Genomic DNA, 27,787 nt, shown 5'->3' with positions numbered 1-27,787 from the left:
AAATTACTAATTAAATCAAATTTACAATGTACAAATTATGTTTGGTAATTTTTTCATCTCAATCAGAAATAGCTTAAAATTAAGTTTCTATGATACAGTCAATAGAAAACTAAACCATAAATTTGAATTGTAGTTTGGAAAATATAATATACTGTTACTGGTTATCAACATCTCTTGCTTTCTTTGCCCTTTCTATATAAAATGGTGCAACTCCATTTTTCTTAAAAGGTTTCTGGGTTTTCCTTTAACATGTGAAGGAGTAAAAATTACTAGCAGAGGACAAATACAAAGCTTCAACTTCAGTATGGGTCTTAGGCAATGGCTTCTTCCACATAGACTGGTAGCTTTAATGTAACTGCTGTTTTACTTGGAAATATGACTGTACAATTTAATGATTGGCTCTTATACTTAAAAATAGCATATTCAAAACTACGTGGTAGTCAACCCACTAAATTCTTCAGGTTTCAAAGGAAGTTTCTAGAATAAGGAGCCTTCCTCTGGGAGTATCTGTTCCAGTTGATGCTAACCATACACCAAAATACCCATTGTTCAGATAATGACCTCTTACTCATAAATCAGTGTCTATTCTCTCAGGAACCTCCTAATTATTCAAAACAAAACAAAACAAAACAAAAAAACTGAAACAAAAAAAGCTAAGAGTTGTGTGTGACCAAGTTAAAATATTTTTATCAAGACAATCGGTACTCGCTTCGGCAGCACATATACTAAAAAATTGGAGCAAGAAAATGAGCCTTCATTCTGAGACTAGAGAAAAAATCTTCTCTCTCTCTCTCTCTCTCTTTTTTTTTTTTTGGCAATATCAACAGCACAGCTCTGATCACCACTAACCTGCTCAAACACATTTGGTGGCTTATCTTCCCTGAAAGAATAAAGGCTAAATTGCTTGTTTTGACATTCAAATCCCATTGCAAATTGGCCCAACTTAACCTCCTTATCTTCCAATCTATGTCTCACACAACCCACACTCCAGCTACATCACTATTCAGTTGACAACTATGCTGAATGGCTGCCAAGGGCTGTATGTTTTGCTGGATAAATTAAAACTGGCCCCTGCATTTAAGAACACAGAGTTTGATGAAGGGAGTTGTCTTAAGGAGCTCATAAACAAAACAAAACAAAAAATAACTTTTCTACCAAATATATAAAATATTCTAAAAATTCAGAGGAATTATTATTTAGTATTTCTCATGGTTTGGGGGATGGCTTTAAAGACTGATTTTACTCTCTCAACTGTTAAGTTGCTTTCTCATGTCTTTCTGTGGTTGCCCATGATGTTCCTTTACCTATACTACCTCTTCTCCTTAAACTTCAAGTTTATGGAAAAATTGTACTCATGAGGAGTTTGTACAAGTGTCTCCTCCATTAAGCTACTTTCTCTGTAGCTTTCTTCCTACTTCTGTCAGAATTCATCACTCCCATAACTGTTTCTCCAACACAGTATTCATAAGTTTACTATAACACTAATCGTGTTGCATTTTAACAGGCAAATTAAGTGGCTGTCTTCCAGTAAATAGTGAATGTAGCATTGGTTAAGATCCATATATAAGATTCTAAAGAGTACTTTTTAATATTAAAAAAATGGCATTCTGAAAATAAGTAGAATTTAGGAGATTATTTGAGGACAGTTATAAGTTTTGGATAAGATACTTCTATGAAATTTTAATTGCTGATTGTCTTATCTTAGATCCAACCAATTATATGAGTAGGTAGGTTAAAGCTAAGGAAGCTAGTATCTTGAACGCAATCTCTAGGCGATCATTTTGTTTCATTCCGTTCCAACATCAGCTACAGCCCAAACTTTTAAATGGCTCTTTCATAAATGAATGCAATGGTAGCAACAGATTATGAGCATAAATGAGACTGTTTTGCCTAAAATTACCAGTACAACTCCCATAGGGTTTTATGAGTGGTCAAGCTTTCATTTGATAAGCTATACGTTGAGACCTGCAAGGCTCTGAGGAACAGTAATAAAAATAAAACTTCTATATGTGAGAAACACAGAATAAAAAGTAATATTTTACTTATTTTTCACCAAATTATTTACTAAGTATTTTACTAAAAAATATACTATAAATATTTATTGATATATTTTATTTACATAGTTTGAATATACAAATCTTTATCCCTTCAAGTAACTTAAGAATTTCACTGAATGGGTATATTACTCTTCCACCATAATGGTATTTATGAACTTGAAATTCATGGAATTTATAATCTTGACCACATTGAAAATACACAATATAATTCCACTTGTGATTTATTAACTTGCAAAACTGAATAGTATGAGTCATTTAGGTTTAGATCAAAGCCAGCACGAACGCATGACATTTTTCTCTCCTCATCTTTTCTTCATTCACCATTTAAGTAAATGACAACTCTTGAAAAGTCATATACGCAAACATTTCTTTTGAAAAAACAGACCCTGGCATAAGGCAGAATAAAAGTCCAACTGAAGATAGTAGGTTACATTAAAAAATAAAGCCAATATATATAATACCTTCTTGGTTCTTGGCCTGGGCAGAATAGCTTTAGATGCTCTTAAGAGTTAATTGTCAAATTCAGTGTTGATCTATCACTTGAACACAATCTATAGTCTGCTGTGTATGGAAATAAGAAAAAGTATTTTTTAAACCATTTAAATTAGTTCTCTAGTCACTGTAATTTTTTTTAACAACATAAACAATAAAATGATAGTGAAAATTAAAAAGATGGCAAGCATGGACTGTGTCTACATGGTGTTATAAATTTAACTTTTAAGGACATTATGATTCACAGGGAATTTTATCTGCTTTGGTAAATATTTCTGCAGTTTTGATTTGGGAACTCTTTGAAGATCTGAGATATATGTCTTTTGAAACTGAAGCATCAGCTCTCAAAATGTTAAGAAATAAAGGCAATGGTGGATATTCAGAAGATTTAAGATCTTCGTGGAGTGATGTTAGTCAAAAAAGATTCAGAAATGAATGTTTTGAATTGCATACTAATTCAGTATTTTGCAAGCATCTGTTGTATATAAGAACAGCCCTTACACAGTGCACACACAATGTTTGTCTTGTTCAGCCCCATATCCCAAAGCTTAATAAAATGTAACATAGAATAAATGTGAAATGAATTATAGTAATTTTCACCATGAGAGATACAGATAAGCAAATATATCACTGTTTTTCATGATAAAGATTGTAACAGAATAACAAACTCCCAAGCTGTGTCAAAAAAAAAAAAGCTCCAAAGAGGAAGAAATACTTGAAGTATACTTGAGAGAAATTTTAAGGAAAAAGAAAGAGGTTTCAAAGGGAAGAGGCAGAGGGAGAAAATATTTCCTGTAGCACCAGACTAAAATAGCTAAATAAATCCTGATATAAACTGGCTTAGGAAAACATAATGGACTTAATTTGACTGAGCTCCAGGTTCAGATTAGCTTCAGTTAGAACCTGATTCATACTCTAACTTTATAGTAATGCCATTCTTGTGGCTCTGCTTCCTCTGGGTTTTCTCTATCATTAGTCTCCACAGATAGTCGCTGATAACACCAGATTCTCGCCTTATATTTGCCCAAGGCTCAGTACCAGCCTCATACCCTTTCCCCAAGCTGAGTATTTCTAACTAAGGTCTTAAATTCCACTATGATTGGACAGGCTTATTTTCCCTTCTAAATCCGTAGGATACTCTATGGTCATAAGTCAAGCACTCTGAGAGAGTTTTATCCATTAACATCATGATTAGAATGTGACAAAGTAAGGTTTCTTAGAAGAAACTGTTAACAGTTCCCATAAACAAGGGGGAAATGGGTTCTACTGCAACTGTTATACACCATAACTGCCAAGACAGGCCTAATATATTTTGTCCTAAAACCATTTACCGAAAAAAAAGAAAATCCATTTCTTCATCTAAGGAAGATAAAATCCATATTGACTTTTAACTCCTATGGTAATCTGAATATATAGAAACGCAGGAAGTCATTAATATCAACAACTTCTGAGGCACCTGGGTGCTCAGTGGGCTAAGCCTCTGCCTTTGGCTCAGGTCATGATCTCAGGGTCCTGGGATCAAGTCCCGCACCAGGCTCTCTGCTCAGCAGGAAGCCTGCTTCCCTCTCTCTCTTTCTACTTGCCTCTTTGCCTGCCTGTGATCTCTGTCTGTTAAATAAATAAATAAAATCATTAAAAAAAAAATCAATCATTTCTGTAGCCACAGCTTCTCAGAGAAGAAGAATCTTTAGCCCACTTTCTAACCAGATGGTTAAACATGACATCTCTCAGTGGTTATGCACGTACAAATTTACGCGTAGGTCTGATCCCTGCATGAAATGAAAAACAGGAACATGAAGGACCCACATGGATTCCACCCTGAAATAGAACAAACCAGACAGGCTAGGCCACTCTGAGACCCCTGGAGGAGTTTCTGTAAACAGCCTAAGATTAGCCACTTCCTCCTCCTCCTACAAATTAAATAAAAATTTCTCTTAATGGGAGGAAGAGAAAATCTCAATGTTGCCTTGGGGACACATTAAACTTCTATATGAGGCTTAGATTTTATCTATTTTAACTGCAAAAGAGTATAGAGCCAGGAACCTTGAGAGCAGAGGTTAAGGCCACAGTTTCCAGACTTCCTTAAGAATGATGGTTTGGCTGTAGCCCCAGACTAATGTTACCAAGGCCTTGACTTTAAAAAGTAGGGAAAGCTAAAACGGGTCTCCTAGAATTAGCAAGGTGTCTACCAACTGTACTGGTCAATGCTATTCATTTAGCATTGAGGCCTACTATTCTACCTATACTTAATTTACCTTCCCCTATCGTGCAACATACATCTTTCACTCTCGCCACGCAGGACTTTTCTTGCCACTCCCTTACCAAAAACTAGAAATGAGAACTATTCCTACTGTAATAGATACAAGAATCAAATCAAATGAACACTATCCCATAAGGAATTCATTAGTCCAATAACCTAAATAATTGGAAGGAAGGCTAGCCTAAGGCACATCTTAAAGTAGGGGCACAAACGATATGACCTACTATAAAGAGTAGAAACGGGGTTGATTCTCTAAGAAAAATCCATAGTATTCATACTAGAAGTATGGAAGTAATTGTGGCAAAAAATAAAGAAACACATGAATGCACAGACACACAAATAAATACTTTATGACACCGTATACTGTGGTCAATCTATGTCAATTCATTTTCTAGGAATGCCTTCCTCCTTTCTTTCAGTCTGTCCCTGCTTAAAATTTCTTTCCTTTTCTATTCTCGTTGAGCTACATTAATCTATTTCTTCTGGAAGTTCAAAACATATATCCTTTATCATTGATTTTTCCTTTGGCATGTGCTACAATGAATAGTTGCCTCTTTTTTCCCCTGAGTGATCAGCTGCAATTTACAAGCAACTTCTGTGAGCTATAAGACTTAAATTCCAAAGTTTACTGCATGGCAGAAAACTCTTACACTAAGAAACAGTATAATATCCTGTGTTAGAGCTTAGCAAGATTTAATTAATTCATCATGTGACTGAGGTACAATATTAAAATTCTATTTTGACTTTCCAGAACCATCCTAAATCCCTTATTGTTCTCTGATACCTGCCACTTTCACTAGAAGAACACTGCTCATTAACCAGTCATTTGTGATGGTTCCCATAATTTGATGAGAGTATTCTGTATTACAAAGGCTGGAGTTACACAAAAGGCACAGATGCTCTACCAGGTGGGTTGAGTGAGATGACATGGGGACAGAGGATGCAGAACATAATGTGATATTTGTGGGGGATGAGGAGTCTCGTATGGGTGAGGATTAAAATGGTGACCAAGACCCATGAGGATGTACAATAGAAAGAAACAGTAGGGGAAGACTAACACAAATCAACAGATATTCTGACACAGAAACATTGAAACACGGCTTATAGCCATGGAGAAGACTCTTTCCTAGCTTAACTTTCAGAAAACTAAAGACTAAAATTAAACTTGACATGGACATATTTACATAGAGAATATATTGCAAAATTCTCCATGCAGACTCTCCTTTTGTCCATGGCTGCCTATTCCTTCTTTGCAAGCATCTATCACTAAAGATTCTAACACTGACGACATTCAGGATGAGATGAGAACACAAACCTAAGACTGAAAGAATGACCTTACTTACTACGGGGCACTCACAGATGAGAATGGGACGAGGGATGCCACTGAGTGCTGGGATATTAGGGAGAACAGAGTTGATATCAGCTGTGCTCACACGGTAAATACATTGATGGTGTGTACCAAAATAGGTTGTATATATATTACAAAACTATTTTGTATGTATGTGTATAGGTACATTGTATATATGGTTACTCAGTAAATATTAATGTAATGAATGAATGTCCTCTCTAACACTAGGAGCAGACTCCATGTTTTAGTCTCCTTTTAAGTAATTCCTAACTTATTTTTTTCTTCCTGAAGATTTATTTATCTGAGAGACAGAGAGAGTGATAGAAAGAATGTGGGGAAGAGGAAAGGGAGAGAGAGTCTCAAGCAGACTAACTGCTGAGCCCAGAGCCTGATGTGGGGTTTATCTCAAGACCCTAAGATCATGACCTAGGCCAAAATCAAGAGTTGGACACTTAATTGACTGAGACACCCAGTTGCCCCTAATTCCTAACCTGTACAATGTCTTACATTTTAGCAGGTCTTATGTTATATTGTTGACCCATAGGTAATAAACAATGTATACATTTGAATTCCCATTAATTCCACTTATTCTCCTCACCATTTGTCTGTCATAAAATGCCCCTTTTAACTCAAATTTTAAAGTATCTGCATATGTTGGAGCTAATGGAACTTTATTTTTTAACAATTAATCATTTAAAGGGTAACTATGATAAGGTTATAAGACAAATTCCTGAGAAAAGTTTCATTAGGCTTCCAAGGCAAAACAACACAAAAAATGACCAAACTCTCTGTGATTATTGTGTTTTTGCCAGAAATTACAAAATACATAGCATTTATATGTATCGGGTGACTTCTAAAATCCATGCTCTTGGATCTGCTACAGAACTCACTTCTTTACATGCTTTTGTTTTGAGACTTTTCTCCACGGTGGCCTTGGAAATGGAGCCTAAAGTCTGAAATCTGACTGGTGAGAGCCAAATATTCAGTGGCAAAGAAGAACTATGAGACACTGAATTGTACTTAACTACTCTGGCATCAGATAAGGATTCTGAAGAAAATATCAGCAGGACAGATAGAGGGGAATGATAATTTCTTCAGTGGTAATAAAAAATAAGCTGATGAATGATGAGATTAGAGTTCTTACATTACAAGAGACATTTAGACCAATACCCCCAGATCTTTAATTTTTTTAAAAATTAATCATAAATCACTTTCAAGAAAGTTTGATTTAAAAATCATGTGGCTGCAAGAATTAATTAGAAAAGTCACAGTGATGTGTGTATTTGTAGAACACTTTGACTTTAGATTTATTACCTCAGTCCTCACAGCAACTCATATGAACGGCCCAACAATTTTTGAGTTGAGAAGACACAAGCGAGTAATAGAGTAGGCAGAATGCTAGAAGCAGGAAAAGAGGAGACATCTCATATCCATTAAATATACATTCTAAACCCTGTCCCTCCAGAAGGCATTTTTTTCAAATATTTTCTCAATCCCATGCTCAATTCTATGAAGCGGGTATCCCACTAAGAATAGGCAGAGAAATATTAAGTAACCTTCGCAAGCTCTAAAATCTATGTGTGAGTCATAGCAAGAGGTGTTCTATATGGCAAAGTCCAGCCATCCTTTATCATGATGACCCAGGGGAGTTAGAAGACACATGAGGGCCTGACAATACAGGATGGAGAAAATTACAGACTGACCTCTATATCAAATCATCTGTGTAATATTAGGCAAGCTACTCATCATGCTTTTTTGACCTCACTCTCACATTCTCATATAAGAGAAGCCTGTGAATCTATCTCTTCCCATCTATGACGTTAGTCAAGTTAATCTAGATAATACATGATTGTCTCTAATATCTCCGCCTCCTTGCTCAGGGCACTATTCAATGTTCAGATAAGGCATCTCACCTCTAAAGGCTAGATAATCTTTTAAAGATGAACACAGGGAAGACTTTACCTCTGCCTACTTTTATCTGGAGTGGGAACAAAATACAGAAGTTTAATTTCGAGCACACATAAAAAAGTTTACCATTCCCAACTCTCAATGAAGTAAAGTAAAATTCCCAGTTGCTTTCGAAAACCAATGACACCCTGAGAAGAGAACACTGATTCAGGATGTCAGTGCTAAAACTAGCAGAGCCTCACTGGATCCAGGACAGACTCCTGGCCTCACCAAATGCACTGAGCACCCTCCGGCATTATGAGACATCACTGACCAAGCAGCCAACTGACACCAGGGTTCTCATGCAACCAACACCTGTTTTCTTTCCAGTGCCTCACAAATTTTCCCCTAGAAATGTCTCTCCTGTTAGAGAAAAGTGAGTGCTCACACACATCTCTAGGAGAACAGTTTTCTTTGCAGTCTGGTATTTGATTACAAAAATTAATTTAGGTAGTTATTCTACATCCTACCAAACCCACCTTTATTTTAATATTAAGCATTAATGGGATAATTTAGCAAATAAAACAAATGCTCCTGAAGTTTGTGACTTTCATTCTCTGCACAGTCATGTGTTCCTGTGGACAACTGTACTTGAATCTTAGCAGCTCAGTTTGCCTTACATAGATTCTGCGATTTGCCTCATATGGACTGTAATCACCAGAACATGGTCAATCATCACATTCTGGAATACTATTGTAATATAGCTATCCAATAATATATACTTAGAATAACAGCATTTCCTAGATATTTACTATTATTTTGCTGAATGTTTTATCGTTGTTTCACTTAATATTCTTAACTACTCTGTGAGGTAGAGATTTGCATACCCTTACTATGTATCAGGAAATAGAAACATACAGATATTCACTGAATTTTCTGATTGACAGAAATCACACAACTAAATCATAACAGAGCAACCTCTGAATTCTAGCTTGACTAGGGTCTAAGCAATTACCTCTCTGTGGTTGTTTATACAGAATAGCAATTTTAATTTACATGAAGATACTGGATTATTTTATAGGGTATATTCTTACGTAGACAACTCCTTCTATAGCAATCAGTCAGTGTTCAGTTAAAATGTGCAGCTCAAAAAACTGTAAAAATAAATGCCACAGTCTTCTGGATTAACTTATAAAAAGTAGAATGTAGGAACATTAAATCTAAGATTATATTTGTAGTTTATATATTTTTCTACTCATAACTTAGAGCAGGAATTTTCTATATAGAATTTTCAGAGAACACAAATGAGTATATTTAGCTTTTGAGAACTCAAATTATACAGCAGGAAAAAGCAAAGGACAAGCAAAATGAAAGCTGAAAGTTAAGGATGTGAAAATACGATACAAACATGGGAAATGTAAGTAGTTCATTGGTCATCTAAAAATAAGCAAAACACCACTCTGAATAATAGGATCTACCACAGCTGACTCAAGGGACCAAGCAGTGGTTTTTCCAACATTCTTGAGGACATGAAAAGTATCCCCATGTTATGTAGCACAATGAGCTTTGAAAAAGCCCAACAGTGATGCATGAGACCATACACAGCCATAGGAAGCTGGGGTATCAGAAGGCATTGATGAGTTTTCCCAGTGTGCAAATTTATTTTAAGCAGTAAAGCAATCAGAAATTATGGTGACTTACAGAATTTGCTGGACCCTCCCGATAGGGCCCCCCACCCTTTTTTTAAGTAAATGCCTATAAAATTAAATCAGAGAATCTTTGAAAGAGGTTCAGAGAATGTACTCTGCAAGTCCCCTGTTTGCAACTAAGGAAACAGGTTTGGAGTGTCTTTCTCTGGCTGGGTTCACCCACTGACTATTCTTGGCCAGTGCCTCTCTCGTGAAGCTCTTTCCACTCCAGAGCAGAAGTTCAGCTGTGACTCAGGAAGAAACCAATCATGGGAGAGGGTTGGGCTAGAGGGGTATTGCTGTGTCTTCTTCCTGTTTACTCAATGATTTTCGGTGTACTCTGGGGTTAGAGCAGAGGGGAAAGCTTTGCAGTCTCAGCAGAAGCAACATGACTCTGGAGTCAGCAGCCGCTATTTCTCTTTTCATGCTGATAATCAGCATGTTCTATGATTTTTTTTATTTCCTCCTGAAAACTTAGCTTAAAATCTTATCAAGTTGTTATAGTGATTTCTAGATTCTAGAATCTATTGTACTTTATAAGAGAATAATGCTTGCAAGTTAAGTACCTTTTCTATAACCGGTTATAAATTATCAGTAGCATACCTGATTTTATACCCTAAGATAACTCACCCATTATTTTACAGAGAGCCCTTCGTAAACTGCTTCCCAGAAAGAGCTTTATGAATAAAGACTGTGGCTGTATTTCATCATGCCAACCTGAGAATCTCATCATAAACATTTCACCACAATCCTTGATTTTCTGTACGAAGTGCTGTATAAACTAAGGTACTGAGGCCTATTCTAAAACAAACAAACAAACAAACAAACAAAAAAACAGAGTAATATTCGTTCATCTGCTATCAGGAAGACATGTTTCCTTTGAGGAGATAAATCTATGTATTTGTGTTAATCTCTATCTCCATCTAGTTTAGTCAACTCCACAAGGTATTACATAGTATGCAATGGTCACTTATCAATACTTCCATTAGCACACCCTGTATGTTATCAGAAAGGCCATTTTTTAATTTATCATTTTGAATTATAATAGATGTACCCAATTCCTAGTAGAATATCTTCAGCAGGCATTTAAAGAAATGATGGTTGTTGGGGTTATTTCATTTTACAACATCACATTAGCATTAACTATTCATTTTACCATGGCAGCCAAAGTATGCATATTATATGAACTTAGATTGTTCTTCTTAAGACAGGATGAGTTGAAGGCCCCTAGGCAGAGCCATTAAGAGATCAGAGTTATATTAAAAATTCCACAAAGGAAGTGAAGGCTTCTATCAATTGGCCCATCTTTGTAAAGTCATATTAGAAATAAGCAATTCAGCTCCTCAGTTCATAGAGCTCTCTGGTGGTCTCTCCTTAAGGGGACTGAAGGGAAGTACAAGATATCTCTTATCCTGTGGGAGTTTATGCTCTATTTGATAAAACTGCACTGAAAGCTGAAAGCTATATCCAAAATTTAACAGTAAAACATTTAAATGCAAGATTAAATGCAAAAAATAAACATTTAATATTGATATCAATGCCACAGAAATGGATACTCTGGGCATCCAATACAGGGAAAATTAGATGTTTTATATAAAGAATGAGAGGGAGGGCTCTTTGGAAGCATTTGATCTGAATTTATCTGAGGGTAATATGCAAATATAAGAAAAAGGAAAACACTCTTTCAATTATGTCAATGGATTAACAACCTTAGTATAAAAGCTTGTTGACAAAAAAGCTATAGTTGGCTGTAGATTACAATGATGAGAAATTATCTGAAACAAGTGCCATAATATCAGGATCACTGTAGAAAGCTCTTGCTAGTCCTCCTATAATGACACTTAACCAAAGCACGGATTTTCAAACTTTAGTGTGTATGAACATAATGAGGTATTTCTAAAATCTAGATTCCTTGATTGTATCCACAGAGTTTACATATAAATTATCTGGGATGGGACCCTAGAATCCCCAGGAATCGCAAGTATTCTGGTGATTCTAATGCAAATGCTCCATGGACTATATTTAGGGTTTGGAAACCACCCTGCTAAAGCACTATTCTCCAGCTGATTCCTGCCCTGAATGAGACTGACAGGAAGAAAGAGTTACCTATTTCAATCACATACACAGTTTTTTTTTCATAACTAGATTTAGAGAGTGAGTTAGAGCAGGCACTGGACCATCCAGATACTTGACATTTCTTAGTGGCAGAGAGCTAGGAACAGAGTAGACGACTAATAGATATAAATAGCGGATGATGGCAGCATTATAAACTCACTAGACATGTGGCAACGGGTCATCATTCTAAGCATCTTAAGAAGTTAGGACCTCTAATTCCTTCTAACTAAGCAAAAAAGGCCACTCAGGTCCTTTACTTTTTGGTCATAGATGGTCTTCTGGGCTGCAACTAGCTGAATGTTCACCCTCCATTCCAAGGTCACAGAACAGAATCTATTTTTTTGGTCTCCTTGCATGTCCTTAGAAACCATGTTCTTCACTTCCTGAGACAAAGAAATAACCAGTGCAAAGCCCACTCCATAAAGTCCCAAATCACCCAGGATGATGAAGATTTTCTTTTTTTATGCTGACCTTAGCACAGCTGTAACGGCTGCAGAGTGGTCAGTCATTTCTAGGTTCCAAGACCTATCCAGGAAGACGAATATAGTCAAATTCTCAGAGAATTACTACATACATACTAATTACATACTAAATGTGTGTATGTGTTGTGATCATGTGGTTTAATGGGGATAGGTGATGTTTATAAATGTTTATATTGATTCCTCTGGCTACTAGTGGATAGTGTAACACTTTCTTAAGAATATGGTATTTGGGGGCCCCCGGGGTGGCTCAGTGGACACATTCAAAATTAACATAGTATTTAAAATCAGCTTATTAACATTTCTATACACCAAATAGTCTCACTTAGGTTATTAAGTTATTCTAAATATCTTAAAAAGATTTCAATTCAATCATTCTGAATTGAAAATAGCAAATTGGTATGTAAATTAGTGATCTATAGCTCTATATTTGAAATACGATGGACAATTACATTAATATTTTACTTCTTCATGCTTTAAAACATTAGGAGAGTAAAATGAGACTATTCCATTCAAGTATATGGTATTGTCAATAAAACAGTAAATGCTGTTTTTGTCATCTTCCCTATTGCCATAGCAGCAGGGTAACTAGTAAGGCCGGTATTCACACTTGTACTAGCGTAGTAGCAATAACACTTGGAATTGGAAAAAATCTGTGTCCACGTTGGTTTATCACTTACTAAAATTTCACTGTAAAATATCACTAATATGCAGTTTCTTCGTTTATCAAAATGGGAGTAATAAAACGATTTGATCTACAGAAGGATTGTACAAGTCAAATTTAAAAGAACTCCATAAATTATCAAATTCTTTGCATAAGCTGACTTTCATTATTATTGTTATAAATTATATGTAAACAGAGGCTTTGTCTTTACCCTTCTTTATATTCTGGTCTTAATCTAGCTTAATGATGTGCATTGGAAATGCTCTACATCTAATTATTTTCATTAACCTTTTTTTATAGCTGTTGGTGGCCTTTAAAATCAACTAATCTACTCTAGACATTTTAGAGATTAGAAAAATCACCCAGGAGGGATGTTAAAACTTTGCCCCAAGTGACACTGCTTGTTGGTGACTGAGCAGGACCTTATCTTGACTTTTTATTAGAGTTCTCCAGTTACTTCACTAGCATTGCGTAATTCATTTCTTTAACACCAAATCTCCAAAGCAGGTCTTGGAGGATGTTAGGAAATGTTCTATGTAAAAGGATTTTAGGGTCTAAAGAATATACAAAATTCTAGATTAAATGAAATTAACAAATTTTAAAAAGCTGAATCACTACATTCTTGAATATATGTTAGACTGTGTTGTGATGGAAGTTATTATTACCTATTTGACAGGGATAAATATATATATATTGACATATGTGTACATATAAAACATATGTACACATATGTATGTACATCTCTGCATGTGTACATATATAGAACATTCACAGCACTGCTTGATATATAGGAAATGATATATATGTGCTTATCATTAATATCACAATGGTGAAAATGATGATCCTGAATGTGAGATGTTCATAATCTTAAAAGAGTCATTTAAAGCACATTCCGGAATCTGGGAATGATATTTATAATCTCATTACTGATTACTGATGAAATACACTTCTGAAACCTAAAGAAGCATTTTTATCCCATGGGACTGTTTTTAATCATAATTTCCATGCAATGCTGAGAAAAAAAAAAGAACACTAAGTTTAGAGGCAGAAAGCAGATTAAGAGCAACTCAACTTATCTCTGTCTTTGCCACCACACTCCCCACTGACATAGGCACACATTAGATATGTATATGTGTTTTGTAGGTCCGATTACATTACCTTTTCTGGCCTTTGAATTCTCTTATTTAATAAAGTTCAAGATAAATGAACTCTAACTCATAGAGGTCTTATGAGAACTAGTCAGATTCTGAAAGTATGAATTATCTTCAAGTTATTATGTAAATAAAAGTCATAAATACTGTTTTTGCTAACAATGGAACACATTTCTTTTTAGACATATCTGCTCAACTCTCTATGGACTAACATTCTCCTGTTGTATTTTATTTTCCCATGTTGGGGATATGTGCTTATGTATGTTAAAAACATAGTGTCACACAACCAAGATGTTTCTACTAATACCTCATTTTCATTTTCATATAGACACTCCAAGCAAAACTCTCAGTCATAAATATTCAATGAATATATATACATATATATATTATTTTTTCAATTATTATATTTTAAGTGAATACAACTTGACTCTCTTGAATATAGAGGAAAAGATCTAGCATACAATGTAGATTTTAAGATGACCAATGCACCATAAAATTTTTAAATGAAGGACAAATTCCACACTGGTAATATCCTGTATGATGGTATCATCAAAAAAAAAAAATTGTGTGTAATTTCCACATAGTATTTTGGCAGGTAAAATGCATGTATAACCTGACTTGAACAAGTATTCCCTATGAAAGGAAATGAATGAAAAGATAAACTACACTTAAAATTTAGTCACTCGATCACATTTATGACATGCTCATGATTTATAGGCAAAAACAATTGTGAAAAGGCAGTTACCTTCAAGAAAAATCATCTAATGGAAGAGAAGCCATGGACATATGTATTTGTAACAACAAAATCCAGAATATGAATGCTTTCATATATGGGACAAACTTTTTGTAGAAATTAGGCATAGGAAATATTCCTTTATATAAAGAGTCAACCACAGGCATTTAAGAAGAAGATGATATATCTTTTTTCTCAGTGAAACCTTAAGAAGTAGAAGAAGGAGAAACATTTATTAGAAATTATTTTGAAAAAAATAACGCAAACAGTAATTGAAAAGTGTAAATCATTCTTGTAGGATACAAGTAGGTTACATGAAACTGGCAAAGTTCTGGGGAGAAAAAGATTTAGATCCTAGAGCACCAGGTTTAGAACAAGGTCATGTACACTTAACAGAGACTGTAAACAAAGGTGGAAATAAGTCAGACTTGTGCTTAGGAGGCTATCAATAGACAAGAAGCTTGTTTTGGAAAACCTGAAGTTGAGATGAGATAGAAGACTACACAGGTGCATGAACTAGGGAAATGAAGAGGGCCAAGATTTCAGTCTCTCAGCCAGGCAGTCAATGAGTCAAGATATAAAGAACCTTTTTTGCCAGGCACCCTGTTTAGTACTGGCTCATAGTGATGGACAAAGAAGTAAAGAAGACCTATATTAAACTAATATGCATAGAAATAACCTTGTACTTTATATTGCAACACATGTTAAGGAATGTCTGTGACTCAGGGGATATTGACAAAAATAAGAATGTAAGAAGGAGGAGGCATTTTTAGGGAGTTTAGTTTATTTGTGTTGAATTTGAGGCACTACCAAGTATATTGAGGTGAAAGTGTCTTCCAGGCACTGGGGAAGAGTTCAAACTTAAGCTCTAGCTGTGTAAAGCCAGTTTTAGAAAGACAGCAGTTGAATTTATTGGACTAGATGTGGTAACTGGAACAGAGACAACTAGAAGACAAAAACATGGTGAAAAGAACATGGGTATTTAAACCATGACTAAACTGGTACATGTAAAATAAGTAATGTGTCTTTTTCCTGTCTAAGTCTACTATACTGTACTGTTCATTTGTAAAACAACAACAACAAATAAACAAACAACAAAAAAACTCTCGATTTTTCCATTTATGAAACTGTATGTTCAATATCCAGTAAGGCTTTCAATTTAAGAAAGAGAAATAATGGTATGGGTGAAAGAAAATTTTAAAAAGTTGTCATATCTCCTGATTATAGAACTTCCCATATTATAAAACAAGTCATATAAAACAAGAGTGTACGGACAACAAATCAACAATTGGTTGGGAGTCACATAAAACTTCTTTTCAAAACTTCTTTTCATCTCAAAATAAATAAATATGCCAAGTTTTCTTAGAAGACTCCTCTGGTTGCAAACTAGAATTTGTTATTTCTACAAGTTCTTTTTCATTGGACAAAGATTAATGACCTGTATGTAACATCCAGAGCTATAAAGACTTTGCTTAACTTTTCCTTTTCTCATTGTACTGTCTTTTTTATGAGGAAAGATAAACAACTAGCTCATAACGGCATTTTCCTTTAGAACAGAATTTATTTAATATATTTATTTATTATACTTTTTTTCTACAAAGCACAACTAATTCATTATTGACATCTCATAGCTGTTCACTATAATCCAAACCACAGAATTTCTTAATGTATGCAGACTATTAGTATATAGCATTGTTTCCTCAAAACTGCGGTGCTAAAATAAAAATTGTCGGATGCTGGATAAGTAAGTACCACCCACAGATATCAAAAAATACTATTTTCACATTGAAGTCTGTCAGCATTGTCAGCTCATATAGAATTTAAATAGGTCATAAAATAACATAAGAAAAAGGAATATTTTTTTTGTTCTTAATGAGAAGGTAAAGAAAACATATTATCCTTCATATAATTATATAAAAGGAAACTGAAATAGAAGAGATGAATGAAAGACGGCAGGACTTTTTCTGCAGTTTATGGATACAATCCCTGATTTTATCAATCATCCCAAACAAAACTAAGACTTGATAGACTTGAGTTCATAAAAACAAAATCTACTTCACTATTAATATTTTTCTGTGTCCCTTAAATTTGTTTTCTGGCATTTCACTCTACTGGGGCAATGTTCTGTTCTTTTTGTAGAAACTTATTTATATATTTTGAGGGAAAACAACTGATGAAACTAAAATTGACATCAGTTTTGCCACCACAAAGTAGGTGACATCAAGATTTATTTGTAACATATATGACATTAAAGAAAATACAGATGTAAGATACACAAAAATATCAATCTAAAGTTTAGCTTACCAGTGGGGACAGAATTGGCATGCTGAAGTTCCAGTTGACTAGAATCATCAGAGAGTTCGGTCAAACAGGTTAGTGTAAATTCTGGGTTGGAAGCATGCTCATGTCTGAAGCCTTCAGGAGAAAGATAATCCAGCTCAAACTTCACAGTTGACATTGCAAAATTCTTAAAGAGCTATGTAAGTCAAAGTTCACACTACTGAAGTTTTAAAAATCATAGGAGACAGAAAAAAAAATCACTGTATTATAATCAGTGGTAACTTCAGGCTTTCTGGTGATTATTCTCACTTGGAAATCCAAAAGAGATAAAACATGCAGAGCTGACTCTCTAAATTTCTGTATTCATGCCTTTTCTAGGCAATTGACTTCAACAGGATGGATGGATTTTAGAGTTGTTTTTTCTTGACGATATCTTGCTGCCTTAAAATGACAGCAGCACTAACTCCATCTCAGAGAGGCTGCAGTGAAAAGTAAAATGGGCTAAGTGAAGGCATAGGCAAGGCTGCAGAGATGCTTTTAGTAACTTGGTATTGGAAGTTCTCATTCACATTTCTGTATACAAAAGATCAGCTGGGTGGGGCTAAAGCCTGTAAGAGAATGAAACTTTTTTCCACTGGGCAGCTCATCAACGAATGTTTTAATATGGAAGGAAATTAATCCTAAATGATATTTCCAGGGTCACGGTTGTAAGACTATAGTCCTCATGCTTATTCAAAGATGATGATTGTGGAGACTAAAAGGTAAATTAAGCAACAAATATTCTGCACAACGAAGAAACAATCAACAAAATGAAAAGGCAAGAATGGAATAAAATGTTTTCAAATCATTTATCTGATATTTCAATATCCAAAAAATAAAAGGGACTCCTATAATTCAGTAGTAGAAGTAGCTATAATAGTAATAATAATAGTAATTCAATTTTTAAAAATGGGCGAACAATTTTTTCATCTTCCAAACATGACATACAAATGGCCAGTAAGTACATGAAAAGGACCTCAACATCACTAATTATCAGGGATACGCAAATCAAAGCCAAAATAAAGTATCACCTCATACCTGTTAGAATAGCTATCATCAAAAAGACAAGAAATTGAAGACATGGAGAAAAGGGCACACTTATGCAATGGTGATGGGAGTGTAAATTAGTAAAGCCACTGTCAAAAACACTATGGAGGTCTTTAAAGAATTAAAACAAAAACAAAAACAAAATAATAAAAAAACCTACCATATGATCTAGCATTCTTATTTCTGGGTATACATCCAAAGGAAATAAAATCACTGTCTCAAAAAGATATCTGCACCCTTTGTTCACTGAAACATTATTTACAGTACTCAAGGCATGGATTATTTAAGTCTCTTCTGACAGATGAATGATAAAGAAAATGTGATATACAATGGGATATTTTCAGCCATAAAAAAGGAACTTTGGGGCGCTTGGGTGGCTCAGTTAGTTAAGCGGCTGCCTTCCGCTCAGATTATGATCCCAGAGTCCTGGGATCGAGCCCCTCATCGGGCTCCCTGCTTCAGCAGAGAGTCTGCTTTTCCCCCTCCCTCTGTGTCTCTCTCTCAAATAAATAAATAAAATCTTAAAAAAAAAAAAAAAAGAAATCTTACCATTAGTGACAAAATGGAGTAAACTTGAGGTTGCAATGCTAAGTGAGATAAGTCAAAGAAAAGCAAATGCTGCATGATCTTACTTATATGTGGAATCTAGAAAAGCCATACTTGTGGAAACAGAGTAGATTGGTGGTTGCCAGGAGTGGGATTGGACGTAATGGGAGATGCTAATCAAAGGATATAAACTTTCAGTTATAAGATGGGTGAGATCTAGGAATGTAATATATGGCATGGTGAGTATAGATAACAATACTGTATTATATACTTGACAGTTGCTAAGAAAGTACTTCTTCAATGTTCTCATCACCAAAACCAACAACAAGAACAACAAGCAAACTGTGAGGTGAAGTATATATTAATGGACCTTGTTGTGGTAATCATTATGAAATATTTGCATATATCAAGTGATCACATTATATACCTTAAACTTACAAATGTTATCTCAATGAAGTTTAGAGGAAAAGCTATATTTTAAAAATGGTGGTCAAATAAAATACAGCTTAAGAAACACAAAAGACTGATTTCATAATATGAGCAGGTGATCAGTGGAGCAGCAAATGCTAAAAACATAGTAATTGAGGAAATGGATATTGTTGTACTAGTTAAGAAGTAAAGGATGTGATCCTTCTGAGTATCTGGGAAGAAGGTTATTTTGGTCAACTTAGAAATTTTAATTTAAGGGCACCTGACTTGGTTAAGCATTCAACTCTTGATTTCTGTTCATGTCAGGATCTCTGGGTTGTGAGATCAAGCCCTATGCTAGACTTCATACTGGGCATGGAGACTGCTTAAGATTCTCTCTCTCTCTCCCTCTGCTCCTTCCCCCACTGCAAACACACACACACACACACACACTCTCTCTCTCTCTCTCTTCTAAAAAACAAAGAAAAATAAATTTAGGATCTCATTCTTACTCATCTTCTGTTCTTGAGTGCATGAATCCATAATGATCATGAGGAAGTACCCATTGACAGATAATTAAAAAAAATAATTTAGCAAAAGCCATCCTTCAGTTTAGAGTCAAACTAGATGAAGTTCAGATTAGTTCTTTGACGGTCTTTTAAAATCTATTATATTAATTTATTTATTCATTTAAGTGAGTGTTTATTGACCCCGTATTAGGTGTTAACTTAGACAGATGAATGTTAAGACAGGTCAATGGAAAAGATGTGGGCCAAATCTGGACTCAGGGACTGATTGAGATTCTAGTTATAACCATAGTACAAGTTATGGCAATAGATGTGCTACACATGAAGCCTGGCATATTTGAAGCAATATGACTTCTTTTTCCAGCACTCTTTGAGAAAGTAAAGTATATTTAAGAGGTTTGTAAATTCGTAGTTGTTAAAATATGAAAAGTATTCTGGACAAAAAGTGGCATGTCTTACTCATCATTAGTTATAACTGAACAAACAAGGAAAGAAAATTATCTCTCTGCTCTGCATGCTTTTATAAACTACTGCTCATGGCTCAGGAATGACTGTCATTACAACAGCATCGACAACAAACAAAATGCCATTCAAGCCTCATCTACTATCATTCTGGAACCAGCATGAAAAAATCTGACTAATATGGCAAATATGGCCAAGTTTCACTGTTAATTACATGATACTTTACTTATATAAGAAGGTAAAAGCAGAATTAAAATTATAAATAATAATTCAGCAAAATACTATCATTGCTTAAAAGAAATATCAAAGTATCAGTATATATTCAGAATACCTGACAAAGTGCTTTCATAGTAATACAGATTCTACTTGCTTCCCTACTACCTATGGATTCTTAGCCTCTGTGTTAAAGCTTCTAGAAAAGGTGCACGTTGGTCAGTACTGAGAAAATGAGTTGAAAAGATGGTTGGTAGGAAAAGGAAAGCAAATACAAGGAAATGAATAAAGGGTAAAAAAATGTGTATATACAACTTAAAGAAAAAAAGTAGTTTCTAGAATCACAAAAGATGGGCTTCACAGTTCTCAACTGAAATATCTGTCATGGTGTTTGGTGGGGTATACTTTCTGAGAGACAGTCTCAATGGTTTAATTTGAGTTGCTCATGAGTGTTTAACTACTAGGTAATTTCTACCCCTTTTATCTCCCATAAATTTGATCAAATCCTCAAGTGTTCCTTCCTTCAAGCAATAATTTAAAGGGTATGGTTACATGGAAATGCGATTTGGCCAGAGAGTTGCAGTTAAATCACAACATAAATGATTTTCAGTAAGACCCATCCCTGAGGGCATGATCTCTTATGTCACAGCATAGTCTCATTGTCTCAAGTGGTGGGACTTCGTTTTTGAGCATGAAGACATCTTGGAACCAAAAGAGAACACACACACACACAAATACAGAGTTATCCAACCATCTGTATTCATACTGTGATATTCTGAGTATCAATATCTGACATAATCATATAAAACTACTTGAAATTCATGAGCATTTAAATATGTTATCAATTACATTTATATATCTTTGAAAATGTGCTCATGTATGCGTAAGAAATGTTACTCATTTGCTCTAAGATAACTGTAAGTATGCATGCAGATTTATAAATCCCATACAGTAATTTGATATGGCTCATATATCCATAAACTGGGAATTACTATTCTCCAATATATAAAAAATAAGATTTTACTGCTTTGTATAATAGAGATAAGCAAACTCTGTCAACAAACTCACTTCATTGTCCTTTTCCACTAGTAACCTAGGTACAAACATCTCCTGAGGTCTCCAGAAATCTGGTGGTAAAGGACCTTCAGTTAATGTGGATACTCAAGGATCAGCTCAGCAGTTCTCTGTTCCTGAGTCTTTAGCCAAAGCCTGTGTAGACTTCAAGTATATTTTTTTCCTTTTAAGTCTGTAAGTACTTTATTCCCTCTCCCTAGTTTTATTGAGATAAAACTCACGTATAACATTGTGTGAGATAGAAGTATTACCTTAATTTTATTGTAGACATCAAAGTTTTAGTAAAGGGGTTTCCACGACATCTTGGCTAACAATTTTATTTAGAACAGTTTGCTATAAATCTTAGAAAATATCCATGTAAACCTTTAACTCAATCATCTTCCTAAAACCCAGAACATGTCCTTCCCCGCCCCCCCCCCCAATCTTTTAGAGTATAAACAGGAGATGGCAGGAAATGCCACACAAAAACAATTCTTTTGATTGGTCCAGCTGCAAATATTTTCCTCTCAACCTGGATCAGTTTATCTCTGTTACTATAGTAACCACTCACTTGCTAGTGATTACAGTAAATTCAGATCTCTAGTCCCTCATTAATTTCAAAACACAGGCTGTATTTAAAAACCTTTTTTGTTCTCAGGTATGCTTAATTTTGGTATAATCTGTCTTGGGTTCTCTTAACTGGCCAAACTAACTTGATCTTATTTTGAAAATGGTTAAACGTAACTGTAATTATAATTTTAACTGCATCATAAAAATACATTCTTAAAAAAGAATAAGGCTTGCTTTTTACATAGTTGTCTAAATATTTACAAGTTGCTAAAAGGAACAATTGTTAGGAATGTCGGACAATATATATTTGCTAGAAAAGGTTTCAGAATGACTCTTTGAAGCCACAAAGCTAACCATAACTAACTGAAAAAAATTACCGTAGAATACTATTGAACTAACTGAAGAAATTTTAAAAGATCTACCAAGAGCAAAAGAGTAAACTATAAGAAAATTTGAGGAAATTCTGGAATATACGGTGGAGGTGAGGGCTGAACTGATTGAGTAATGAGCAATTCCATGAAGGCAAAGAGGAAGTTGCCCAGGTGTAACTCAGGACAACCTGAATACAAGACTAGATGAGACCATGTCCCTCCCCCTGTAGGAGCACCAGAGACTGAAGCAAATACAAGATGTGTTGCTTTGTTCTAAGCACTATTTGATTCCAGCTGTGTACTAAGGAAGCAAGAGATCAGTTCACAATCATTTCCTTAACTGGCTATCAGGGCTAGAAAAAGGAGCATTCCGCAGCTAACTTGCAGATTGCCCCAGGAAAGTGAGAGTCAAGCCAGTCTATAACTTAGAGAAATTTTAGTACATACTCAGCCTTCCCCAAATTTCCTTCTTTAATTCCCATTAACAGTTGCACCAAGTTCCATTCAACAGTGGTGAAAGCAGAAGACAAGTCAGTGAGTAAGTCACAGGAGTTTGTCTATTTTAGTAATTTTATACCAATTATAGAGTCTCCAGGCACAGCAACTGGCACAAATCATACACTGAATATAATGTAGGTCATTGCCTGCCAACCCAGGAGTCATTCTGCTTTGCTTCAACTGTGGAGTTATGATCTTTTGAAAGAAAAGAAAAGATATTTGAAGAGAAACAATTTCAAGAACTGAACTGAGCCATCAGATCCAATGAACTTCACCATATCATACTAAATACAATAAAAGAGAAGAAAATTTTACCCCCTACCTTTGCGAGATTTGAGAAAATATTCTATATATACAATAGAAAAATAAGCTGCTAGGGAAAGGGAGCAGAGTAAAAGAAAAAGTTGTTGAAAGTAAGTAAGAAGCACACTTAAAAAGTCAACTTAGCAGAAGTACTGGATAACAAGTAAATCATTGGTCTGAAGGCAGACACTTAACAACTGGGCCACCCTGGTGCCCCACAGGTAAATCATTGGTAAAAAGAACTTTAATTGACTAAAAATCAACACAAAGAATTATTTTGAATATAGAGCAAAAATATAAAAGTTGGAAATTATAATAGAGGATAGAAAATTTAATATGTATAAACAGAAACTCGAAGAAAATGGAATTTATGATAAAAATACAAGAAAACAAAACAAATAGGCTCCTGTATGGAAGAAACTCCCAATACTTCAAATTCAAAGGATCACATTAATGCCAAGCAAATGCACCAATACTGAAAGAAGGTACATATTTTAACACCACACGTATCTTGACATGATCTGTAATCCAAAGACTATCTCAAACAAATTTCAAGATGAACTTGGCAGTAAAGGAAAGAATGTGGTGCAAATTTGAAAGGAGGACTTCTTAGCTTCAACATCAAATGACAGAATATAAAGCAAAGTTTAGAGCAATATGATTAAAAGTGATGTCTCCATAATTCAAAAGCATAGCAATAATAAATTATTATAAACAAGAAAGACTCAAATTGTGTAACATGAGTGTTGTATCTGAAAACAATTATTTGAGGAAATACTCCAGCCAAAGGGGGAAAAAAACAAAAGAATCAGAATAAGGAAGTCAAAACAGGAAAAAAAAATCATATATATATATAAATGGTGAGCAAAAATAATCTAGTTAGAAATGCATTTATGGGGTCACCTGAGTGGCTCAGTTGGTTAAGCATCTGCCTTTGGCGCAGGTCATGATCCCAGAGTCCTAGGATTGAGTCCCCGCACTGGGTTCCCTGCATTGGGTTCCCTGCCTCCTGCTCCCCACTCCGTAGGAGTCTGCTTCTCCCTCTGCCCTTCCCCCTGCTGTGCTCTCTCTCTCATTCTTGTTCTATTTCAAATAAATAAATAAAATCTTAAAAAAAGCATTTAGGACTAAACAGTTGTTGAAAATTATGTTCTGAAACAAGTCAAATAATTATAAGATAATTTTATGATTTGAAAATCCAGATTATTTCAACAGAATTTAAAGTGAAGGAAGAAAAATAAATAAAATCAAGGAAGAAAAATAGATAAAATTAAGGAAGAAATCATAAGGCAAATTAATTAACTAAAAGGAAATAGCACAAATGATGGTAAACAGATAAAAATGGCAACAAATGAGTAAAATATCAATTAAAATGGGTTAATAGCCATATTAAGACTCAGAATTTCTTTATTTCCATTTTTCTCCTCTTTCCCCTAGCCCTGAGAGATTCCGAATCACATTATGGATTCCAGCTGGAAATGTTATGAGAAATCGTGTCATATATATTTTTTAAAATTTTATTTATTCATTTATTTGAGAGAGAGGGAGAGTGTGTACATGAGTGGGGGAGGGGCAGAGGGAGAAGCAGACTCCCTGCTGGGTGGGGAGCTTGACTTGGGGCTCTATCCCAGGGCTCCAGGATCAGGACCTTAACCAACTGAGCCAACCAGGTGCCCCAATTGTTTCATATTTTTTTAAAAAGGGTAAAATTCCTCCAAAGTGTTTAGTAGTTAAGGATATATATAAGAGGTTGATTAAAATGGTATGACTTTTAGATCAGTTTAGATCAAAGGATTATGCAGTGATAGCATCATGGGAATTTTCTAGTAATTATGTTTTCCTATTTTTCTCCTTTCTATGCTGGCTAGTAAATCTAGTACAATGTTGACTGAAATGATAACAGTGAATATTTTCATTTCATTCCTAATCTCAGCAGAAATTTTTCAGTATTTCACTAAATATATAGTTTGCTTTACGTTTTTTGTAGATACCCTTTTTATTAGATTAAGGACATTCCTTTTTATTCACAATTTGGTAAGGATTTATCTTTTTTGTTTTTTGTTTTTTTAGATTATCTTTATTTATTTGAGAAAGAGAGAAAGAGTGAGAACAAGCACAAGCAACGGAGAGGGACAGAGGGAGAGAGAAGAGCAGACTCCCCTGTTGAGTAGGGAACCTAACACGGGGCTCCATCCCAGGACCCCAGGATCATGACCCGAGCCAAAGGCAGACCAGCTGAGCCACCCAGGTGCCCCGGATTTATTGTTTTTATAAATACTAAATGTGAGCTGACTTTTATCAAATGCTTTTTCAATTTCTATTGAGCTGATTAATACCCTGTCTTCCTTTTAATGTTGTAAATTGGTTGTCAGATTTAAAATTAATTTTTATTCCTTTATTAACTTCAACTTGGCCTTGATGTAATGAGTCTTCTTAAGTGCTAGTAGATTCAGATGGTAATACTGCATCTATGTTTATGAGGTAAATCAGCACATAATTTTCTTTCATATAGTACTGCTAAGATGTTTTGAAAAGGAGCGGTGCCTGGGTAGTTCAATCAGTTAAGTGTCAACTCTTGATTTCAGCTTGGGTCACAATCTCAGAGTTGCAGGATCAAGCCCATGTGGGGCTCTGTGTTCAGCAGGGAGTCTGCTTGAGATTCTCTCCCTTCTTCCTCTGCCCCTTCCCACCCCCACCCTTGCTCACTCTCTCTCAAATAAATAAATATATTTTTTTAAAAGATATATTGAAAATGGTACTCTCCTCATATAAAATATTTAGAAACTATTATGTTTCTTATTCACTGGAATAATTTTTTTTTCTTTTTTTAAGATTGGTAATATTTCTTTCTTAAATTTTTGAAATAATTAGCTGGGAAATCGCCTGGTTTTAAACATTTTCTCTAAAAATTCTGGACTCTTTGGGGCACCTGGTTGGCTCAGTCGGTTGAGCATTTGCCTTCGGCTTGGGTCATGATCTCAGGGTCCTGGGATCAAATCCCACATCAGGCTCCCTGCTCGGTAGGGAATCTGTTTCTCCCTCTCCCTGCTGCTCCCCCCTGTTCATGCTCACTCTCTCCCTCTCTCTCTCTCAAAATAAACAAAATCTTAAAAAAAAAAAAATTCCGAATTCTTGATTTAATCTTTTTAATAGATAAAGAACTAGGTCTTTGTTTTTTGTTTCCCCTCTTCCCCCACAAGTCCGTTGTGGAATGCTGTCTTTTTCTAGGTATTTCCCTGAACTATCTACTACTTAAAAATTCTTTTGTTTAATGCTATTCATAATATCTTCAGGGTACCTGGGTGGCTCAGTTGATTGAGTTTCCAGCTTCTGGTTTCAGCTCAGGTGAAGATCTCAAGACTGGTGAGTTTGAGCTGGGATATGTTCCAGGTTCTGCACTCAGTGGGGAGTCTGCTTGAGATTTTTCTCTCCCACCCCTCACCTCCTTGCCCCCTACTCCACTGCTCACCTGTCCTCTCTCTCTCTCAAATAAATAAATAAATCTTTTTAAAAAATCCTATAAATATCTTTTTTAAGGTATGTAGGATCTAAAGCTAAGTTCACTTCTCATTCTTGTTGCTGCTTCTTTCCTTTGATTACTTCTGTTCAGAGCATTATCAGTTCTATTGATCTCTTAAAATTGCCAATAGTAAACTCTGTTGATTTTTTTTCTTTTATTGATCTGTTTTATACATGTTTCTACTTTTGTGTTTAAAATTTCCTCTTGCTACTTTCTTTAGGATTGATTTATTGTTGTTTCCTAGGTTCTAAAGAGGCATGCATAGATCACTGATTTTCAATCTTCTTTCCTAAAGTATAAATTTAAAGTTATGTATTTTCTTCTAAACATGGCTTTAATTATATCTGACATGTTTTAATATACAGTTTGCTGTTATAAAGTAATCCTATTATTATCAGTCTTTATTCAATAAAAATTGGTTTCTAATTGGCACTGTGATTTCCTATTTGGATTATAGAACACTTAGTACCTTAATTCACAAACTTGAGGAATCTTCCTCTCCCCCTCCCTGAGTTCCTTCCTCCCTGACTTTCTCTCTTCCTTTCCTCCTTCCTCCCTCCCTTCAATTTTATCTGTTAGTAATTTAGACATACCAGGCTGGTTTTTGTTAATATTTGCATGGTATAACATTTTCCTATCTCTTTACTTTCAAACTTTATGCTTTATTAGATTATACAGTTTTGACTCTTTTAGAGAGAACATAATGAGATTTTTAAGAAATCTCATTGACAGTCTTTGTGCTTTAATTGTGCTTAAGTGCATTTATATCAAATGTAGTTGTTGATATATTTCAGTTTCAATCTACCCTTGTTTTCAATTTGTCTCACCTTTTAGACAGATCAACAGTTTTGTTTTGCTTTGTTTTGTGATTCCTATTTTCCTATAATGCTATTATACATACTTTAATTTTTGTTTAGTGATTACCGTGATGCAACATCCTTATTTGAGTTTAGCAAACTGGCACTTCTGCCACATCTTAAAAAAAGGCACAGACTTTAGAACTTCTTAACTCCTTTTATCCATCTCCTACCTTTTGGGGCTATAAATAATTCTATATGTTTTCAGTCCCTATATTA

The 27,787-nt window shown here is 34.9% G+C and overlaps 1 protein-coding gene across 1 annotated transcript in view; it reads right to left on the bottom strand.

Moving 5' to 3' along the window:
* Positions 1–17,715, bottom strand: part of ANO3 (anoctamin 3) — a 418,943-nt gene extending 401,228 nt beyond the window's left edge. Inside the window, exon 1 of the mRNA XM_059138525.1 lies at positions 17,179–17,715. Coding sequence (XP_058994508.1) covers positions 17,179–17,332 — 154 coding nt within the window. The 5' untranslated portion in view covers positions 17,333–17,715. The remainder of the gene's footprint in view (positions 1–17,178) is intronic.
* Between the last annotated feature and the right edge of the window lie 10,072 nt (positions 17,716–27,787).

Source organism: Mustela lutreola, chromosome 1 (assembly GCF_030435805.1).
Source record: "Mustela lutreola isolate mMusLut2 chromosome 1, mMusLut2.pri, whole genome shotgun sequence".
NCBI lineage: Eukaryota > Metazoa > Chordata > Mammalia > Carnivora > Mustelidae > Mustela > Mustela lutreola.
This window is presented reverse-complemented; position numbering and strand designations above follow the sequence as displayed.